General features: G+C 40.3%; 1 protein-coding gene across 1 annotated transcript in view; it reads left to right on the top strand.

Annotated features, from left to right (window-relative positions):
- Nucleotides 1-23,272, top strand: part of LOC131679266 (uncharacterized) — a 358,718-nt gene that overhangs the window by 223,700 nt on the left and 111,746 nt on the right. Inside the window, exon 2 of the mRNA XM_058959973.1 lies at nucleotides 9,039-9,698. Coding sequence (XP_058815956.1) covers nucleotides 9,581-9,698 — 118 coding nt within the window. The 5' untranslated portion in view covers nucleotides 9,039-9,580. The remainder of the gene's footprint in view (nucleotides 1-9,038; nucleotides 9,699-23,272) is intronic.

Here is a 23,272-nt window from a genome sequence, read left to right as displayed (position 1 = left end):
AAAACACCCTTTGTTAATGGGCTGTATGATTACCGGCTCAGCAAAAATGTGTTTGTTGATTACTGATGGAGCATTTGTGCAGCTAAGTACCAACTACTCCATTCGTTTAAACTCTGTTGCATTAATTTTCCATACCCTGCGATAGAACTGCGATTTGGTGGATACTGAAGCCCGCATGACATTGTTGACTAATGGGAAGGTATCTCCGACGACCTTTCAGGATTAATGGAGGTCGATTTGAATACCGAAGGCAAAAATAATGCAGATTAATCTTCTTTTCAATACACACCTTTTGGACCAAACTAAACAACACTCGGGCGTGTACAAAAACTATTTTGTCTACGTACCCGCCCGGGAAGTAGAGATTGATGGTGTAGTCTCAGAGAGAGGCTTACTTGTGAAATACGGGGTAGCCTTCTTTCATAACCCTTCGCTTCAGGCAGTAGAAATTCTGTAATCCAAGCAATTGCGTTAAGCAAAAGTCGATTAGTATGAGAAAACGACCTAATTTCCATCAGACTCACTTCGAGCGTTTCGTCGGATCTGTTCTTCAAAAGTTGGTTCTTTTGAACGGGACTCGTCTACCTATTCACCTTTTTGTACCGAGGGACATGAACTGCCGTTATTGCAAATAATGGGGCCCTAGAGTTACCCATTGTAGACACAAGGCACGGTGAGGAAAATGCGGAGGGAATCATGAAGTTTTCCTTCTGTGGAGAGACCCTGCATGAACTGTCGACATATCCCGCATATAAATCGGTTAGTTGCGTTAGTTATTGGCATTTCAGTTTTGTGGGTACTCGGGTACCCTCGACGGCCTTTCACGTAGTAAAAAAATCAGGAGCCCCTCCTTACTCCCCCTTACTATTTCAACAATATTATTAAACGAAAAGCTTGACTTAGTGAAGTTCTAAGATGATACAAAGTTTCAATTCCCAGCTATGGATAAAACATTGGAATTTCATCAATTTAAACCTAAAAAGGTACCCGGGTACCCCATAACGGTTAATGGTCCCACGTAATATGGCTCCTAAGCTACACTCACACCTCTCTTTCCCCTGACTAACCATGTAGCAGACATGAGCAAATATAAAAATAAACTTTTCAGTACACTAACCTTGTCAGTGTGCCACAAAATTGCTACTTGAAGAAGCTGGAACATTTTCCTATATACTATACCCGAGTTTATGGCAGAATACTATCAGTAGTTCTTCTCTTGTGCGTCGTTTTCTTCACTCAGGGTTTCTTTGCGAAACACTCTTATTTTTCTCCTTCGAATTTTCACTGCACTTTTTCAAATGCACTTTTATCACACACTAAAGCAAGAAACACCCACGACACTTTAATCTTTTACTACTAAAACTTCAAAATTGCTGTCAATGTGCAGATAATCGAAGAAAAACGTTCGAAAACTCTTGTTTGTGCGTTTGAATTTTCACTTCAGTTTTCAATTTTTCGCAATGCCAATAAACGCGACGGTGCCTACCAACACGCATGCTGTGATTTAGTATTGGTAATACTACTCAGCTTTATCGGCAGTCGTGGCAAAATTGTATTGGTAGTATCATTCATCTCTTTCACAAATATCATTACTGTATGGAAAAAATGTAGATACATTATTACAATTTTTGCTCTTGGCTTCACATATATTCACCTTAAGAACACAAATGAAAATTTTTATGGAAGCTGAAAAAAGCAGTTATTGGCACCGGTTCGTCGACGGATTAAGGAGAGAAACAGTATTTTAATTTTTGGTCACTAGGACCTACGTTGTATATTAGCAATGTAGGGCCTAGCCGTGGGCTTGGCAGTGGACTCCAGACTGCAAATTTTTATGTTTAGGGATTTGTAGCTTGGAGACCGTAGATTCTGTTGGTCCCTAGAACCTAATAGCAACACGGCGCGTGCTTCAGGCGGTGGATGAAAGCGAAGGGATACCCTGACGACTGGCAGATTGAATTATTTTTGCTATCAATTCAACTAGATCCAGACCGATGCAGTATCCTATGGGTGATGGTTCATTACATATAATCTAATAAATATCATCCAATTTGCACAATGCATTAAAACTTAGCCAAACAATTAGCCAAGTACTCGGACCATACCAGTTTAAACCCAAATCTAAAGTAAATATCATTCAATTGCACAATGTATTGAATTTAAAATTTAAGTGAGCTATCCAAAGTATTGGGACCATATCAAGACAAATGCTCAAAATGTACCTAGTAATTTTGAAGAACCACCATCCACGCGAATCAAACCGTAAATTAAAGTGGCTATGTTCCCAAATATAAGCAACTTAGAATATGTCCCTCCCGTTCTTTTCTTCTACTTCTTTGTCTGTTTTTGTTTTACTTCTATTAGTTTGCTTTTCTACTACTCAAGTAAACCAAAAAATCAGTGAATTTATACGCTTCTACTTAATGTCTTCATTTTTTTTCTTTTAATTCCGCATGTTCATTTTTCTTTTATTACTATATCTTAACTTATATTCATTGTAACGCTCACTGACACAATCAATTGCATATTCTCTCATATACACTCATAATATCTCATTCAAAACGTACAAACGCCGTTGGCCTTCGCGATAACACAAGTCGGATCACAAACGCGAACATGTAATTGTAATCATCCATACATACTCGCGATCTCGCCAACAACCCACCGCTCGCGCGATCATGAGTCGGTCACGTTAGGATGTCCCTGCCCTCGTTCTTAACAGCCTAGATTCATGTCTTCAGTTGGACAAATAAAAAAATGAGGCTCATATTCATTGGACAACACGTTCCATGGAAACGTGACCGGGAACTCTAGTGTTATGGGGGAATTATCTTCTAGTACCTGACCGTACACTAAAAAATTAGCAGCACACTCACGGTCCGCGCGATCATTCAAGAACACACGCGAATATGCATATGACCACACAGTTACAAAATCGAATTTATACACGCGAAATCACATACGTTCTGGCATACGAGACAAACACGTGAACATACAAACGCTTGAGCTTTTCGCGATCTTCCACGCACATCTACGGTTGCGGTCTCACAAACTTGATAAAACCACGGGATAAAATGAACTTTTTAGCACTTATAAATTGGCATCACATAATCACAAAATACATACATTAGCTATCAAATCTTATGGAGAAACATACTATATTTAATTCTGAACAGTCAACAGTAGTACTGTCAATGTACCTTTTCATCACATTCTGCAGCGCAATTATTCGTCAAGTATACATCAATCCATTAACCCTAACCCAAACCCACACCCTGTTCCTTTCCCATGGAGTTTTTGTGGTCTGCATGGACCATTCTGCCATTACCTTTCCTATCATCGGCCTGACTTGCGCTCTCATTGCCCCACCAAACGCTGCAAAATGAAAATGAAATGAAAATGAAAGTAATGTACTCAAAAAAAAACATCATTTGGTTCGTATTAGACAAAGGGGATAAAGAACGCGGTAATATAAGAGAGTTAGTTAGTATTGGGCAATCTTTGCGTGACCAAATTTATGAACGGCCCACAATACCCCTTTTCCAATTTGCTGAAATTTATGTAGATTAACGCATCCCTTTAAATTCATTATTTATGGACCATTTTATATAGCCGACAACACTCCCGACAGCCGGCTGTCCGGAGTTCAAGTTGTTTTTAATGAACTCGATAAACGGTTATCCAGAGCCAAACGCCTTCGCATCTAGAACATTTACGGATCCTGCAGTCAATAAAATATTCAAACTCCTTATGCACGAAAATATATTCTCAGTCGCATCGCTTGCTTGAGGCGAATCCTGACTAACAACCCACCCACTACCCAATCCGTAGTACTTATGGGAGTGTCACTGAGTCGGGGCCTTCCGTTAAGTAAGTACCACATCAACACTTCCTTTCTCATATCCCAAGTTACGGTAAAGATGGTCGTGGCCAGCAATGGCGGTTCTCAGGCGAAATTCTTGGACTTGGACTGGTTCAATTGTTATTCCCAAACAATGTTCCTCAAGTAGTCTGGCTGGAAATGAGAGTCATCAGTCTGAAATCTACGAAGTATACCGAGTTTACGAAACGCAACGCAACGCAACTAGGCCCTACATTGTATATTAGATTCAACCTTTAATCGGAATATACAGAACCAAGAATATTTTTTCGACGACAACAAAAAAAGAAACTTACCAAATTACCAGATACAACCATTAAATTAAGTTCTTTCACATTACTCCATTTCGTGTAATGAGAAAGTGGACACTTAGATTAGCATGGTAATGAGAAGCCGGACACTTAAACATTAGAAGGTGATATTTATGAACGATCGAGTAGCTTCAACAAGTTTTTCAGTATTTCTCGTCTGAGGACGCTCGAAAATTGGTAAATTTCGTGGGACAATGAATGTTTAGGTATCAACAAATCTTAGTTAAAGAGGATAGATGAAGGTCGTGCCTTCCTTCGGGTCTTGTCCAATCATCATTGGTGACGGTTACCGCGACATTAAACATGTTGTCTGGTCACACGCCTAGTGTTTTTGCGCCAGATCTCCGGGTAACGAATCGTTTCGGCCTCGTTCCAGGCTGAGATGTGCTGGTTATCCTCAATCTCCCATATACACATTTTTAAACACGATAGATATCCTAATTTAGTTATCTCTTTTGGTTGACATGCTAACAGCTATCTATAAATCTGATCCCAAGAGTTCCCAGAGTATTCAAGGAGGCCAGCCACTGATCTGGTTTATGATGTACTGACAGTTTTCTGTTTGCCAAAATGCTGCAAGATTGATTTCCTTTTTTTCCTGTCATTGTTGTCCGCCCTCCCCTCGCCACTCCTTATACGGTCTTTTCTATTGATGATGGAATCAAACCATCTTGTGTGTGTGTCTTTTGTCATCCTTATAAAAAAACCTACAAGTGTTTCGCCTTGTCAAAAAATTACAAATTGTGTATCTAATCTTTATAAATATTTCTAACTGCATCCATTAGTCTGAATAAAATTGCATTATTTTTTTAGTAAGTTGATCTTAACTTTTTGTTAAGATGTAGATGTGTCAAAATGTATTCCCTTTAGTATAAATATAAAAAATGATAAAATTTCAAACCAAACCTAATTATTATCCCATATTTTTGAAGAAATTTAAATTGTAAAGGAAAGAAATTTGTATCTGAATAAAAATATGAATAAATATGAAATATATAAATATTTCAGACGTATGCATTTTGTGACCTTAATAATGAGCAATTGTGATAGAATCTGATTTTATCGTTTTTGCAGACTTATGAAATAAGCGTAAACTTGAAACGTGACAGACAGAAGCCTTGACCAATTAGGTCATCAATTGAACTCTGATTTGTGATGTGCATAAAAGTCATTGACTCGGATTTGTGCGGTATAATTATTTCTTATAAGTTGTTTGTAATTTATTTCATAGAAGTCAACATATGATCCCTGTTATTTGTTTATATCTAATGAATCGCACAAAAATCTTTGAGTTAGCTCGTAGAACTGTTATATTATGTTATATTATATTGTGTACGGTACACTTATTTCGCGCACTGCAGGGTTGTTAATCGATAATTAATCGTCATCGTCGATAACGTTAACCACCCGTCAACGTCATCGGAAACTCCGTTAACGATAATGTATCGTCGCCTTCATCGTCATCGTCGATAATTGTATCGTCGTATTCATCGTCATCGTCGGTTCATCGGTTATCGCGATACATTTTGCGTTACTTTCCCGTTTATTGGGGTTGAAGTTTATTGCGGTTAACTTTCAATTGTTTAGAAAAAAATAACTATTGATGGACATGTTGTTGGCAGTTGAAAATCAATAGTTTTGGACATTTTCTATGCACAGGGGGGGGGGGGTCCGACGATGTGTCAAAATGGAATTTTTTGGCAACTTTTCGGGAGAGTTTTATATTGAAGAGAAAGTTATTGGCAGTTGACAATCAATAGTTTTGGACATTTTCAATACACAGGGGGTTCGACGATGTGTCTAAATGGAGTTTTTCAACTTTTGAGGAAAGTTTGTTATATTGAAGAAGTTATTGGTAAGTGAAAATCAATAGTTTTGGGCATTTTCAATGTATCATCGGTGCATCAAAATAGAATTTTTTTTCAACTTTTCGCGAACTTTTTATATTGAAGGGCAGGGTTGGCAGTTGAAAATCGATAGTTTTGGACATTTTCAATTCACTCGAGGATCCAAATTGGCAAAAAGGTGAAAGAAATTCTTTGAACCACGAAAAACATTTTTAGTTATAGTGTCTTCAGCAAAGTTTAATTATATTTTTTGCATTTAGAAAGTATTAGTTGGGTCATAAATCCCTCTAAAGCTGAGAAGAAAGTTTTTGCTTATGTTTATGAAAATAAAAAAAAAATCTTTGGCAAAGTTGTTGAGAATATCTTAAGTATTAACTTCGCTGAAGAGACTATGTGTCTATCTGTCAATTTTAATTTACATTTGTGGACATTTTTTTGATATACCCCTGAAAATTGCTTTTTTCAAAATACTTTTCCTGGTAATTTTGTAGAATTTCTAAATGTTCCAAGATGTTGTTCAGCATAAGAAAATACAGAATTTTTGTAATGTAAGTTTATTTGTATCTCTTACAACTTAGAAGTTATCGAATGTTTTAGTGCCCAAAAAGCGATATTTTGGTACGGAAGCCGCCAATTTCCGCAGACGAATACCAATACGAATCTGTAAAACAAACACTATCAAAATCGTTTGATGGGCTCTAGCTTACGTTCAAGTCAAATTCGAGTAAATTCCTTCTTTAGCATATTTTTCTTATCTTAGAGATGCAAAATATACAAAAATAATAATACTGTACTGTAAGACCTCCTTAAGGGAATTTTTTTACTAAATGATCAGAACGGGTTATGAGGCTTTGTCGAGGAACTGAAGAAGAATATTTTAACCGCTCCGGTTTATTATAAAGAAAGAAAAAATATATGTTAGTGCAGATGTTTGCGTTTCGACTTCGTCTCTTCAGAACCAGAAAAAACATGTGCCGATTTTGTCAATGTCATCGTTTTATCAGCCTATAATTCGCCAAGGGGCTGATAAAAACGGGTCTTCACTGTATTCAAAAAACGTTTAAAACTCTATTATGAGGCCGTACATAAATTACACTACATATTTAAGGGTAAAAGAAAGAAGCATGAAGCATCTTGTTACATAGTGGAGAGAAGAAACGGAGGAGGGGGCTAAAAGCTTCCTAACTAGAAAAGGAAATCAAACATTGGAAATATGTATGTATATTCTCCTTTTCAAAATCCGAAATCTTCTGGTTTAAATTAAAATTATAATAAAATCTATTAATCACCACACGACTTGAATGTGTAGTATAATTTGTGAATGGCCTAATAATAGTGGTTTAGTAGTTTTTTCAATATATGTTTTTGCGTGCTAAAAATTACTAATTGCACAATAGCTCAAAATTTGCTTTCTTCATGGTCAAAACAATATTGATCACCTTTTGCCGCTTGGAAACACTGTGCACCTGGGACTCTTCTGTGCACCAACTTACTCGAAAAGTTGAAAAAATTCAATTTTAACACATCGTCGGTTCCTTCTGCGTATTGAAATGTCCAAAATTATTGATTTTCAATTGCCAACAGCTTTCCTTTCAACATAATACATTTTCCCGAAAAGTTCAAATAATTTCATTTTGACGCATCGTCAGACCCCGCTGTGCATAGAAAATGTCCAAAACTATTGATTTTCAACTGCCAACAACATGTCTTTCAATAGGTATTTATTTCTAAACAATTGAAAGTTAACCGCATTTACTTCAACTCCAATAAACGGGAAAGTAACGCAACATGTATCGCGATAACCGATGAACCGACGATGACGATGAAAGCGACGATACAATTATCGACGATGACGATGAAGGCGACGATACATTATCGTTAACGGAGTTTCCGATGACGATACATTATCGTTAACGAGTAACGCCGATAAATTATCGTGAAAAATGTATCGCATTAACAACCCTGGCGCACTGTGCTTCACAGTTATCAAATAAGGTGACCGTTACTATCAATTACTAAAACCAATCATTAACCACGTCAACGGAAATACAAGTTTTAAACCCGTTCGCTTTGAGTATTCCACAAGAAGGCCCAATTTATCCCCAACCCGGACAATTTAATCAACTTCTATGGAAATATTTCGAATGGGCCCCGTTTTGAATGTCCAGCCCGGAGAAAACTATGTCAAAGGGTGGATAGAGCTTCCTTCTGAAGCCTTTTCAGTCCCAAATTCTTTTGTACTGAACTTTGCGCTTTTCTCGATTCCACTGATTCTGTGTCGCCGTTTCTTATTGTCCAACTGCGTGCAAAGTTAGTGCTTGCCGAGCGGAAACTTTTCCTGGGTATCTATTGTCTCGCAGCAGGACTAAGCGAAGAACGATAACAAACGACCGACGACGGAGAGTTAATCAAAACCAACAACGGAGCGCTGGAGAATGGGAATTGTTCATGGCGCCAGAACGGGAAGTTTTGTCAAACGCACTGTAAATTTTATTAATTGAAAGAAGCTTTTGTTATATAGTACATAGTTTCTTGGCTACTATTTTGACTAGTATCGCTGGCAATTAATTTTGTTATTGTTGTAACTCAGACTTATTAAAAGGTAAAACACTTATGGGGCGAATTATAAGATGCATGGTCATACTCGTCACTTGATTTGATTTGGAACATAATGTGATCCGTCATGAAATATTCAAACATTGACCTTCTTTAGTGTCGACAGGATCGTAGTCATATAGTTGCAGTTGTTTTAACATGCTTCACATTTTGATGGGCTCTCGCATCGACAAGATTGGTCCTACGCGATATTGAAAATATAAGCATCCGCAATGAAAGGTTTCCCAAACCAATAAAGACGGTTCAGTTTGTCTAAGCCGAATACGTGACTTAACTGTGTATAGTTTCCATCAGAACGTGATATATGCATCATAAATGTCATTTAATCAATTTCCGCCCGAACGTTATATTTATCGGATCTTTTTCTCTCTCTCGTTCACACAGATTGCGCCGACCCAACACTAAACCGAAAAGCCGCCGGCTAGGCTTGGCCGGACCGATGCGATAAGCCGCGCGCAAATTTCGTCAAAGTGGCAACTAAGAAGGGATGGAATCTTCGGGTCAGTGGATTGGACAAGTTTTCCCTGCCAACAGTGTCGTGAAACCACCGCCAATATTTGCCCATATTTTCCGAAATTATGCTTCTTTGTTCGCTCGGGTCACTCTCGAGTTGAATCCCCGGACAGCGATTGGGCCAGCATCGGACGATTGTAGCCGTTGTCGTCGTCGTCGTCGCCGTTGCCGGCGCCTGTATTAAATTGATCCTTTTTTCCACGACCATTCCGGTTCCATTCCGATAAGAATCCGAAAGAACACTCAATACCAGTGGCACAGGCGGCAGCAAATTGAAATATCTGGTTGGTGTGGTAATCCTCGAACATAGGCCGATGCGAACAGCTTGCTCGTACTGAAATCCCGGGGAAGTATACGAGTCCGACGGAGCGACGTTGTCATCATTGGCAAACCCACAAAAGCCACGCAAACCAATGCTTTGGGGTAGCGGCCGACGAAGAAGGCGACTGGAGCCCCCGAGTGGGCTGGTCCATTTGACGAAATGGTGCACGACTCTGTTTATCATTTTGGAATCTACGAGCGTTGGAAATGGTAAGTGTGGGTTGACGGCCGGGATGGGGCTCCAGCACAGAGAGAGAGAGAGAGAGTTGTCATGTCTGCCGAGCAGATTGATATATGGGCCGTACTCCAAAGCCCTAACAGCGGCTTGAACTTGTGGATTGGTTTCGGTATGATACTTCATCAGATTGAACGAATTGATGTCGGTATAGGGACGGGCTTGAGTAGCAGCACTATAATTAAGTGGCTGTATTGAGTAATTGAATAAGAGGCTTATAACTGGCAGACAAAGACATGTAGTCGTAATGCCGGTGTAAGCTGCACGCTATGGAATGTTATTCTGCAATTGAAATCATCGTTAAGAAATGTTGTCGATTTTGCGCCGTCAGTATCGAAAACTTTTGGATGTTCACAAGCTTATGAGCCATGAATAATTCCAATAAATTGTAGATTCATGTATTTTCACGATGCGCCAATAAGAGCCTTTTAGAAGGATCACATTCACAGTATGTGATATGCTGGGTACTGTTCAAAGGAATGAGACTATAGTGATAAAACTTTACAAAGATGGTTGATATCAGGATAATGCATTTTTTGTCGTGACTAACGACTCACCTCTCAATATAGGGAGCCCTTTTGAAAATTTCGGAAGAAAAGTCGCGTAAGGTTTGGCACATTTATTTCTTTTGTTCTACTACATGGAATTAATCGATTTGTTCGCCATTTTATAGCAAATATGTTCAGCAATGTGGTATTAAATTTGAGAGTATGTATAACATGCATTAATAACGAAAAAACTGTGTGTTTGAAAAATCTTTCAAACTATCAGCAAAAGAGGCAAATTTGGAGCTCATCTCGACCAGAGCCGTCAATATAACGGGTGTTCAATAAAAATTTTGTTTTTTTCAGTCGTGTAGTTCAAAACCAAAAAAAAATGTTTTCAACGAATTCAGTATTATTTATAAAGAACATAATCTTTATTCTTAAAAAAACGTCAATTAATATTGGAGAAGGACCCTGGTCAGCCGTACGAGGCAACTTAGTCGCGATGCTCTCACAAGAGCGCTGGACGGCACTGACGTCCATCTCCCGGATACAACTTCGGATTCTGGTGGTCAACTGCTTTGTACCCTTGGCCCGCCAATTATTTTTGTACACTAGGGCATTTTTATACAATTTTTAAACACATTGAAGGAGCCGGGGACGGCATTGGGGCTAGTCTGGGTCGGGTTCATTTGTTTCGACGCGTACGGTATCTTTTTCTGCTCAAGATACTCCAGCGTCTTCTTGGTGTAATAGGAAGACGCCTTATCCGGCCAGAAGTCGTACTTTTTATCCGCATGGTGCTCTTTTAAGAACGGCAGAAATTTTTTCTTAAGACACTCCTCCTGGTACACTTATTGATTGATGGCCAGACCGCTCGGCTTGAACCACGGATTTGAAATCCTTCTGTCCGATGTGGCGATGTATATTATATATTTTTTTTTTTTTCAAATTTATGCTTAAACTTATATTTTACTTCGGGGGGTGTGGCCGACTTGTCGCTTGAATAGTAGCTGTCATTTTCTGGAATGTGGGTTTTTGAGAGCGGAAAGTAACTTTCGTCGTCCAGCACGAACGACATCCCGCGGTAGTTCTTCATCATCCACCGGCACTGCGATTTCGCGATCGCTATCTGCTCGACCCGTGTACTCGGGGGACCGAGTCTTCTTTCGACAGATGATGTTGTCCATCTTGAGGGTTCGGTGAATCAAGGTATGGGAGCAGTGACATTTACGGCCGTAACTCCCTTCGTCCTTGTTTTCTAACAGTTTTTTCAGCGCTTCCTTCTTCTTCTTCGCCATTATCTTCGCCGGAAAGCCGCTACCGGTCTTCCGCTCCATACTCAGGGGTGTCAGGATCTGGTAAACTGTACTTACGAGCACGTTTTCGTCTAGAAAATGTTCTACCGTAAACTTTTTTCCACGATGACCATTCGTTTCATAAAACCGTACCACACGCTCGCGGAGTGCTTGCTGTTTCGACCCCATCTTCGTTTGAACTGACAGCACCCTAGTGAAAAAAAACATGCTACCCATTTCTGGGAAGTCCAGAGAGCAATTCTCTTTGAGAGAAAAAAATTACGCTCTTTACTTTAATTACAGAAAGGTATTGAAATCATTCTCATTTTTTATTGAACACCCGTTCATCATAATATGTACAAAACTCATGCTCATAAAACTCAAATTTACACCTATCCGATCCGTTTCAGTTCCGGTTCAGTACGGTGTACCGACGCCAATATTCTTTCATATAATTCAAATGCGAGCATTCACACTTGTCCGGCACGGCACCTTCCCGGACAAGTGTGAATGCTCGCATTTGCATTGTATTAAAGAATATTGGCTTCCGTGCACTGTACTGAACCGGAACTGAAACGGATCGGATAGATGTAAATAGTGCTTAAGTTGTCTCATCAAGGCATCGGCGAGGTTCCATAGAAGTTGTGACAGCACACCACCTGTAGGATATCCGCTGACACTTAGCGTCCTTTTCTTTACTTGTCTTAACAATGAGCACAGATGTCGGTTGCTAAGCATTGCGTGTATCTAGTTCCTTATATATAAAAAGGTACTCCGTGCTGCTTCTAACATGGGTTCGAAAAACACGTTGTCAAAAGCACATTCATTATCAATAAAACCTCCTAACATTGATTGCTTTTGCCAAAAAGCTTTTCCACTGTTGTGGACAACATTGTGCAACAGGGTGGTAGTCCCGAATGTAGTGGTCGATTGAACTTTTCACTGCTTTGAGAAAAATGGAGGTCAGACTGGTCGGTTTATAGGTATGAAAATTAATTTTACGAGATAATCGTATAAAATAATCGTCACACTAATTGAATGTATCTTGCAAGACTACAAGTAAGATGCTTCTTCAAAAAAAATTTCTTATCCTCTGGAATGATTCCATCATTTTCCGGAGACTTATAAGGAGCAAAACTTGAAATCGCTTATTTGATCGATTCGGTTGTCATGATTCTACGAGCAAATGCCCAAGAATTAGAACTAGTTTCGTTAAGACTCGAGATCTTTATGCAGATATCTTCCCAACCACTTCACTTAGAGAAGGGCATTTCTGTATGCATTGCAAACCTACTTAAATGCTCCCAACTCGATCCTACGTCAGTAATTCCAGTAATTCTTCTACGTCTTCTACATAACATTGTAATCGTAACTTGTTTATTGAGGACTTTAACCGGATGGTCATTCGCCCGCACATAACTTTGTTTTATTCACGACCTCATCAAAGTCACTTTGAGATCGATCGTCGGAAGATTCATTGGTACCTAGTCTCCAAGTCCTCTTTGTAGAGGTCCCAGTTAGTAGATTTAGGATTGCGATATGTGACGATAACTAGCGTGACGTTTAAATGATCAAAGGTAGAGTAGAGTAGAGTTGGTCAACTTTCTTTGGCAAGCTCGTTGGTATTTTTGATTTTGACAAGCAAGTAATCGTTGAAAAAGTTATACATCTAGCAACGCTCTGGCTGTAATGGTTTTATACCTGGTTAAATATTTTTCAAAATAAATCCAATTCATAACTCTCCGAGCTCTCGATCGAAGCAGTTCGTTTTCTGGTGCTGTGCATAAAGTGAACAAGAATAAATTGTCAGTGAAGGTCAACCATTGTTCGAGGCAGTCTTTGTTCGCCGGTGCCCAGGCTGGTGAAGTGAATACCAGAATAGCCGGAATCGCCGCTATATAAGCTAAGTATTTTTTTTTCTTTCATTTCCCTTTCCCCGCTCGGTCTCTACTTCTGCCCTTTCCCCTGAATATAAGTTTCATCTCTCGTTTACACCACGTGTTATCCTCGTGCCTAAATGGCCGAGGGCGAAGTAACATTGGATGGGAATGATATTCCCATGGATATACCGGATAAACCCGAAATTACTCCCTCCCCTGATTCCCCCAGTCCTCCCCGTATTAAAACATACCCAGCCAGTTCGACTGGACCCTGGGTGGTGTATTTCCGGCCCAACACGAAATCGCCCAATATTCTAGAAATCTCACGGGAGCTGACTGCCAACTACCCGTCCGTGGCTCAGATAACACGTGTTCGAGCTAATAAGATACGCGTTATAGTAAATGACCTCGACCAGGCAAACCAGATTGCTCGCAGCGAGCGTTTTACGAGGCAATTCAAAGTGTATGTGCCTTGTAGAGTTGTGGAGATCGATGGGGTCGTCGCCGAACCGGGTCTAAAGTGCGAAGACCTGTTGAAGTACGGGGTTGGCTGCTTTAAGGACCCTTCACTTCAAAAGGTGAAAATTCTGGAATGCAAGCAATTGTATTCCGCAAAAACTGAAGATGATAAGACAACTTATTCTCCGTCAGACTCGATTCGGGTGACTTTCTCCGGATCTGCTCTTCCCAACTATGTCCTCCTGGATAAGGTTCGCCTACCTGTTCGCCTATTTGTACCGCGGGTAATGAACTGCAGCAATTGCAAGCAACTGGGCCACACAGCCACTTATTGTGGCAATAAAAAACGGTGCGGCAAATGCGAGGGAGAGCATGAGGATGACACTTGCGGTGGAGAAACTGAGAAGTGTATTTACTGCGGGGGCCCTCCGCATGCTCTTAAGTCATGCCCGGCGTACAAGCAGCGCGGGGATAAAATTAAGCGCTCCCTTAAGGATCGCTCGAGGCACTCTTATGCAGAAATGCTAAAGAGTGCTTCGCCATCTGTCCCTTCCGAAAATTGCTTTGCTCTTTTGGCTGGCGTTGAGCAAGAATCTGACGACCCACAAGAGGGAACATCATTGGTTAACCCAGGTGAATCCAGGAAGAGGAGAAATCTAGCATCCCCTACATTGCCTAGTAAGGGTGCCAAGGTGTCGTCCACTCAGAGTGCGCCAACCGCAATCAATAAATCCAACGGAAGTGATGCACAAAAGCCGAAGCAATTTGCTCCAGGACTTGGAAATATTAATTCTAACAAGGAGTACCCACCACTTCCAGGGACACCAAAAACCCCAAGTGTCCCCTTTTTTCAAACAGATACTCAGTCCAGTAGCGGACTAATGAAATTTTCTGACATAGTGGACTTAATTTTCACAGCTTTCAATGTTACTGATCCTCTTAAAAGCCTTCTGATACGTTTTCTCCCTATAGTGCAAACATTTTTGAAGCAGTTGACTACTAAATGGCCCCTCCTTGCAGCGATCGTATCCTTCGATGGCTAAGTCATCGAACGAGGTCACCGATTCGATCACTGTTCTACAGTGGAACAGCAGAAGTATCCTCCCGAAAATCGATTCCTTTAAATTTTTACTAAATAGTTTAAAATGTGATGCTTTCGCATTATGTGAAACTTGGTTAACTTCCGATATAAATCTCAACTTCCACGACTTTAATATAATTCGTCTGGATCGAGAAAACCCCTATGGAGGAGTACTTTTGGGGATCAAAAAGTGCTATTCTTTCAACCGAATTAACCTTCCTTCGACACCAGGCATTGAAATTGTCGCTTGTCAAGTTTTAATCAAAGGTAAAGACCTTTGCATTGCTTCCATCTACATTCCTCCTAGAGCCTCGGTAGGGCACCGAACGCTTTGTAATATCACGGAATCCTTACCGGCACCGCGGCTAGTTCTGGGAGACTTTAACTCGCACGGTACGGTATGGGGCTGTCTTCATGATGATAATAGATCAACATTAATCCAAGATCTTTGCGACAATTTCAACATGACCATCTTAAACACGGGAGAAATGACGCGAATTCCTACACCACCAGCACGCGCGAGCGCGTTGGATTTATCTCTATGCTCGACTTCGCTACAGTTAGATTGCATGTGGAAGGTGATCCCTGATCCCCACGGTAGCGACCATTTGCCTATCGTGATTTCAATTGCTAACGGTTCAAGACCATCGGAAACAATCAATGTATCGTATGACCTCACACGGAACATTGATTGGAAGAGTTACGCGACCGCGATATCCGTTAAAATCGAATCCACTCAAGAACTTCCTCCGGAGGAAGAGTACAGGTTTTTGGCTGGCTTGATTCTCGACAGTGCGAATCAAGCTCAGACTAAACCAGTACCCAGCGCGAATACCCATGGACGGTCTCCCACCCTGTGGTGGGATAAAGAGTGCTCAGAGCTGTACGCGGAAAAGTCTACTGCATATAAGGCCTTCCGGGAAGACGGGTTACCCGCTAGCTATCTACAGTACGCGTCGTTAGAAAGGCGAATGAAGAGTCTAATGAAAGCCAAAAAACGTAGTTATTGGCGCCGGTTCGTCGACGGGTTAACGAGAGAAACAGCGATGAGCACTCTTTGGGGTACGGCTCGACGTATGCGTAACCGTAATAGTACCAACGAGAACGTGGAATATTCAAACCGTTGGATATTTGCTTTCGCCAAGAAGATCTGTCCGGACTCTGTCCCGGTACAGAAAACGTACCGCGCCGCGTCTCCTCACGATACCGCGAACGAAACACCGTTTTCGATGGTGGAGTTCTCACTTGCTCTCTTATCATGCAACAATAACGCCCCAGGGTTAGACAGAATCAAATTCAACTTGCTGAAGAATCTACCTGACACTGCAAAAAGGCGCTTGTTGAATTTATTTCACAAGTTTCTTGAGGGTAACATTGTCCCTCATGACTGGAGGCAAGTGAAGGTCATCGCCATCCAAAAACCAGGAAAACCAGCCTCCGACCACAACTCATATCGGCCGATTGCAATGCTGTCCTGTATTCGGAAGTTGTTCGAGAAAATGATCTTGTTTCGCCTCGACAATTGGGTTGAAGCAAATGGCTTACTGTCAGATACACAATTTGGCTTCCGCAAAGGCAAAGGGACGAACGATTGCCTTGCGTTGCTTTCTACAGAAATCCAAATGGCCTATGCTAACAAAGAGCAGATGGCATCAGTCTTCTTGGATATTAAGGGGGCTTTTGACTCAGTTTCTATCAACATTCTGTCAGAGAAGCTGCACCAGCATGGTCTTTCGCCAATTTTAAATAACTTTTTGCTAAACCTGTTGTCTGAAAAGCACATGCACTTTTCGCATGGCGATTTAACAACATCGCGATTTAGCTACATGGGTCTTCCCCAGGGCTCATGTCTAAGCCCCCTGCTCTACAATTTCTACGTGAATGACATTGACGATTGTCTTGCCCATTCATGCACGCTAAGGCAACTTGCAGACGACGGGGTGGTCTCTGTTACAGGGCCCAAAGCTGCCGACTTGCAAGGACCATTACAAAATACCTTGGACAATTTGTCTGCTTGGGCTCTTCAGCTGGGTATTGAGTTCTCCACGGAGAAAACTGAGTTGGTTGTTTTTTCTAGGAAGCGTGAGCCGGCACAACTCCAGCTTGTATTAATGGGTGCAACGATCAACCAGGTTTTCACATTTAAATATCTCGGGGTCTGGTTCGACTCTAAAGGTACCTGGGGATGTCACATTAGGTATCTGAAACAGAAATGCCAACAAAGGATCAATTTTCTCCGAACAATAACTGGAACATGGTGGGGTGCTCACCCAGGAGACCTGATCAGGTTATACCAAACAACGATATTGTCGGTGATGGAGTACGGGTGTTTCTGTTTCCGCTCCGCTGCGAACATACACTTCATCAAACTGGAGAGAATCCAGTATCGTTGCTTGCGCATTGCCTTGGGTTGCATGCACTCGACCCATACGATGAGTCTCGAAGTGCTGGCGGGCGTTCTTCCGCTAAAAAATCGATTTTGGGAACTCTCATATCGATTGCTCATCCGATGCGACATTCTGAACCCGTTGGTGATTGAAAACTTCGAGAGGCTCGTCGAGCTTAATTCTCAAACCCGATTTATGGCCTTGTACTTCGACTACATGGCACAGAGCGTTAATCCTTCTTCATATACTCCCAGCCGTGTTCGTTTCCTAGATACTTCTGATTCTACTGTATTCTTCGACACATCCATGAAGGAAGAGATTCGTGGAATCCCGGACCATATACGCCCGCAAGTGATCCCCAATATATTTTATAATAAATTCCGAGAAGTCGACTGTGACAAAATGTTCTACACTGACGGATCAAATCTCGATGGGTCCACTGGCTTCGGTATCTTCAACAATACTATCACCGCTTCATTCAAGCTCAATGATCCCGCTTCAGTTTACGTCGCAGAGCTAGCTGCAATTCAGTACACCCTTGGGATCATCGACACTCTGCCCACAGATCACTACTTCATCATTTCGGACAGCCTCAGCTCCATCGAGGCTCTTCGTGCGATGAAGCCCAAAAAGCAATTCCCATATTTCCTGGGGAAGATACGGGAGTCCTTGTGTACGTTATCTGAAAAATCCTATCAAATTACCTTTGTTTGGGTCCCCTCTCATTGCTCTATCCCGGGCAATGAAAAGGCCGACTCATTAGCAAAGGTGGGCGCATTAAATGGTGACATATATGAAAGACCAATCTGCTTCAACGAATTTTTTAGTATTTGTCGTCAGAGGACACTCAACAGTTGGCAAACCTCGTGGAGCAATGGTGAACTTGGACGATGGCTACATTCCATTATCCCAAAGGTATCAACGAAGCCTTGGTTCAGGGGGATGGATGTGGGTCGGGATTTTATTCGTGTAATGTCCCGACTTATGTCCAACCACTACACCTTGGATGCGCATCTGCGGCGTATTGGGCTTGCGGAGAGTAGTCTGTGCGCTTGTGACGAGGGCTATCACGACATCGAGCACGTTGCCTGGGTATGCGCCGGGTACTTGGACGCCAGGTCTCAGTTAAAGGATTCCCTTCGGGCCCGAGGTAGACCACCCAATGTCCCAGTCCGAGATATACTGGCAAATCGTGATTTCCCCTATATGTCCCTTATTTATACTTTCATAAAAACGACAAATATCCCAATTTAGCCCCTCTCTTTTTATTTCTCGTTTTAGAAGCTTTCTCTTGCCTTGTGGGACCGATCAGCTCCAGACTGCAACTATGTAACCGCCGTCGCACTTACCACTACGGAAACTGAAGCGAGAGCGACTCAAGGTCCGATGACTTTTGAAGGATTCCCCGCGGGTCCGAAGAATACCATCCGCTAATCCGACCTACTAGACTGAGGCGGTAATCTTTCGCTGATCTCCCGTTTGAGCGAAAGTTGCAAGTTTTGCTCTTCTCTCCCGGTCACCATCTACGCTTTCTCTCCCCTGTCCTTGATGCAACTGCTTCTACAGCCCCCCTCTGAATATCTTGACCAAGCATAAGTCTCCGCTAAAAAAGTTCAAATTTGTATTCTGTATTCCTAGTTTTAAGATAGTTGTAATTTTACCTCTTTGTTAAAACTATTGTCCCCCATCTTGTAAATAGAATTGTATCCCTAGTCTTAAAACACCTGCGAATTTTCTCATAAATATTTGTTCCCCCTTTTGTGTACCAAACTATATTGTTAGTTTTAAGATAACTGTAAATATTTCCTAAAAATTATTACTATTGAATTCCTTGTTTTAAATTTTTTTCATAAAAAAAATCTTTCGCCCCCTCTCTTGTATATAGAATCTTATTTCTAGTCTTAAGATAGCTGTAAAATTTTTCTTTTTTAAAAAAATATTTCAACATTGTAACCTCCTAGTTTTAAAATATACAAAATGTAAAAACAAAAGAATTTGGCACCGCCAAGCTAACGCATTTGTGCCTATCAAATAAACGAAATGAATAAAAAAAAAATAAATCCAATAAGGCGAAGGTACTTTTTTCGATGTTTTTAAAATCTGGGGATCACTATGTGCGAGATAAAATAAAACAATGTTTATGTCTAGAAAATCAGCGGTTAAACTTTTCTTTGAAGAGTATGGATCCTGCAGATTATTTGAAAACTATTAACATAAATACTAAATTCAATCCATTGGCATCATTCAAGTAAGAAAATGAAGAAGTGCAAATAATGAAACCGCGGAAAGAAATGTTGAAAAACAAGTGTTTTCAGCAGCTGCGTCTGGTTTTGAACATGTGAATGACTTCTTAGGTGTCTTCGTCGTCGTCAGAGTGTAGAATTGAAGTTGTGCATTCCGGCTAACGTGGTTCCTTAGCTGTGCGACGATCACGTTTGCCCTTCGGAGCATTTTTTTGTGAATTCCTTTTCCTTCTCCTTCGATCATGTTGCTTTCGATTATTCACTGCAACAATATCTTATTTATTATAATATACTCACGCGAAATATCAGACGCGTTTTCATTGATGACGAGCTCTTTCCTTTCACACGATCAGGTAATGTTTCGAACGGAACTTTGCATTATTTGGAGGCTGATCCACTTGAACAGATGAAATTCTTTATACCCTCTCTCAGCACACGTTCCGGTGCATAGATGTGGAGTTGACCCAACAGTTCCGGCGTATCCGACATTCCTAGAAGAATCTTAGCGACGAAAACAGCTTCCTTCTCGTTTCAAGCGTGTGGAAACCTAATAATCTACAACGGTCTTCGTATGGTGGAAGATTAATAGGGACCTGCCACGGAAGGCGTCTTAGTGCATAACGAACAAATTTTCATTGAATTGCTTCAATTTTTGCTATCCATGTTGCTTGATACGGACACCATTTTATGGAGTTAGATTCCAATATCAACCGTACCAATGCGCAATGCAGTGAGCGGCGACAGAGAGGGTCATTAAATTCATTAGAAATTTTAAACATGAATCTCATCTGGCGGTTTGCCTTGTCGAAATGAAGTCGGAAAGTGAGTGCCAAGGCTCTACCCCATTTGGCATAATGGTTATTTGGCATAATAGTCAGATGGCATAAAGGTGACTTGGCATAATGGCAATTTGGCATAAAAACCGTTTGGCATAACGCCATTTGGCATAACGCCATTTGGTGTAACGCCATTTGCCATAATTCTATTATATTTTTTATTTGGCAAAGTGAACATTGGATTAACGACAAGTTAGCATCTAAGGATTTCATTCTACTTATGTAAATTTTAAATAGAAATTTTGACAATCTTTCTATTTAAGAACATCTTATGTTTAAAAGAAGGGAAAATCATCAATGATTTATACCGAACTATCTAGTCTGTACTGATACTAATTATTGAAAGATAAATGACATACTTTACTGAAAATTCATCCTTCTTTTAACTACGACCTGTTCTTTAATGCGAAAGTTTGCAAATTCCTAATTTCATATTTCCACAATTTATGATATCTGACTGAAAACAAATTTTGCTTTTAAAATCCTTGTGTAGATAAATTCAGTGAACTAAGCGTTTGTTCTGGTTGTTCTGTTTCTTTTGATAGTTTATGTGCAAATTAAAACAAAATAAATGATATTCAATGATTTTATTCGTATTAACCGTCATAGGGATAAGAAAATTTAATTTAAAAAATCGTCTTGATTGCGAGTCCAGATTTGCTGCTATTGAAGATAATCAATAGTATCAAAATTTTGTAAGTTCGTAACAATTTTGCAGAGTTTCGCATCAATTATCTGATCTTTGGTACGACGCTTCTTCTCGGAGGTTAGTGACATATGCACCAAGATTTGTGAAGCGATAAATTTTTCTTCTAGTCTCAGTCCTTCGGTGATATGCATCTGACCAGCACTGCGACCCACCAGACGATTCCAACTACCGCGCCATGCTTCAATTTGGTTGGTGGTACGTGGGATTCCATCTTTCATGTTTCGGTAAGCCGACCAAAGATCAGGAGGATACAAAGGTTCCGTTGTATGTACTCGGCCTGATTTTGTGTTACTATGTTACTATGTTTTAATTGCCCGAAGGTTCTACTGTATCGATTTTGTTGGCTATTTTCGGCAAATTTAAGACTAAGAGAAATGAAAGCAATGAAACTGAAAGACGGATAGGTATTCTAGAGTGAATCAGTTATAAACTTAGAACGGAAAACTAGGACTAGGCAGGCTCATATGGACATGATCGAAAGGAAATATGAAGAATCCTTTGCCTTCTGCTAAGTAGGAGTTGGGCGTTCCACCCAAGTCTACCGCATCGTCATTGATAGAACATGATTTTGTTGTTAGTCTAGATTTGCCTAACACATAACATTCTTCAACATACTTGAAAAATCCAGTAAGTTCAGTCGGTGCTGATGATTTGATGTTTGCGCAGGCGTCAGATATTTTTTCGGCAGGTAAAAATGCGAGAGTCTGTGTTTTTTTGTGTGTATTAATATAGTTTTCATTTTTATTGAAAATCTGCAACAAACGATTTTGTTGGATATATTTCCACCAGTTCATGCTTAAATGAAAAAAAAAACATCAATTATGCCTTGAACCAGGCTTCTCTGCGACAAACGCATTGGTAAAAACCTTCCTAAATCTGTTAAAATCACTTCTGGATGCAGTTCAACGTCGATCTTATCAGCAATTTCGATAAGCTTAGACAATGCTGCTCTATAGAGAGATTCTGATTTGCTTGTCATCAGAGCAAACACCAAAGGGAACGCAGCATCGTGGGAAAGTGCAGTTCACCCCTCGATAGTAAAAATCAGACGAAATAAACTAGTGAAATGTATTGTAGACCAGGTTGATCGTTCCTGGACCGTCAATCACCATTCACCCGGCACTCATAACGCATAGGCATTCTCCTTGTTTGCGCACATTCAGTAAATGCGGGGTGCTAATTGGTTATGCCAAATAATTCTTATGCCAAATGGTATTATGCCAAATGGCATTATGCCAAATGACCATTATGCTAAATAACCTTTATGCCAAATGACTATTATACCAAATTGCCATTATGCCAAATGGTCATTATGCCATATAGCATTATGCCAAAGGGCATTATGCCGAATGACATTATGCCAAATGGGATAGAGCCTATACGCCCATACCTATTTGACCCCATTTTACTCTGATTATAGTCAAATAATGACGGTTCGAGCTCGTTGGCTATGAGTTAGTTTTTCCAACTTCTGTGTAATATCGTCAGAGCAAAGAGTTACATCTAACACCTCTTCTCCGCCACATCGTGCAAATGTTGGGAGGCTTACTACAGTAAGTATATACTAGACCTCTACACATTTTGAAAAAGTTTCGAAATATACATCGGTCAGCTCAAATTTTTATTCTAGGTGTGAATTTAAGAACTTTCACCAAAATGGCTTAATTTGGACATGATTTAGAGGTGTCTCCAATCAAAAATCGTGTTTTTGCTATGTTTCCGTAGAAAGATCACTTTCACTCTGATTTAATAGGCCCTACATGCCCACATATCATCAAAGATTGTTCCTTAGACATATCTTAACATGTTTTAACAGGTGAACATAGCTCTAATCGCAATAAAAAATTTGTTAACAGGTTTTTTATATAGTAAAGAATACCAAAACCAAGAAAAAATACTACTAATTTTCCTTGGTTTTGATATACTTTTCTATATGAAAATCCAGCTCACAAATTTTCTATTGTGATTAAAGCTATGTTCACCTGTTAAAAAATGTTAAGATATGTCTATGGATCAACCTTTGATGATATGTGGGCATGTAGGGCCTATTAAATCAGAGTGAAAGTGATCTTTCTACGGAAACATAGCAAAAACACGATTTTTGATTGGAGACACCTCTAAATCATGTCCAAATTAAGCCATTTTTGGTGAAAGTTCTTAAATTCACACCT

The sequence above is a fragment of the Topomyia yanbarensis genome, chromosome 2 (assembly GCF_030247195.1).
Source record: "Topomyia yanbarensis strain Yona2022 chromosome 2, ASM3024719v1, whole genome shotgun sequence".
NCBI classification, from domain to species: Eukaryota; Metazoa; Arthropoda; class Insecta; order Diptera; family Culicidae; genus Topomyia; species Topomyia yanbarensis.
The sequence above is the reverse complement of the archived record's forward strand: the minus strand, read 5'-3'. Positions and strand labels throughout refer to the sequence as shown.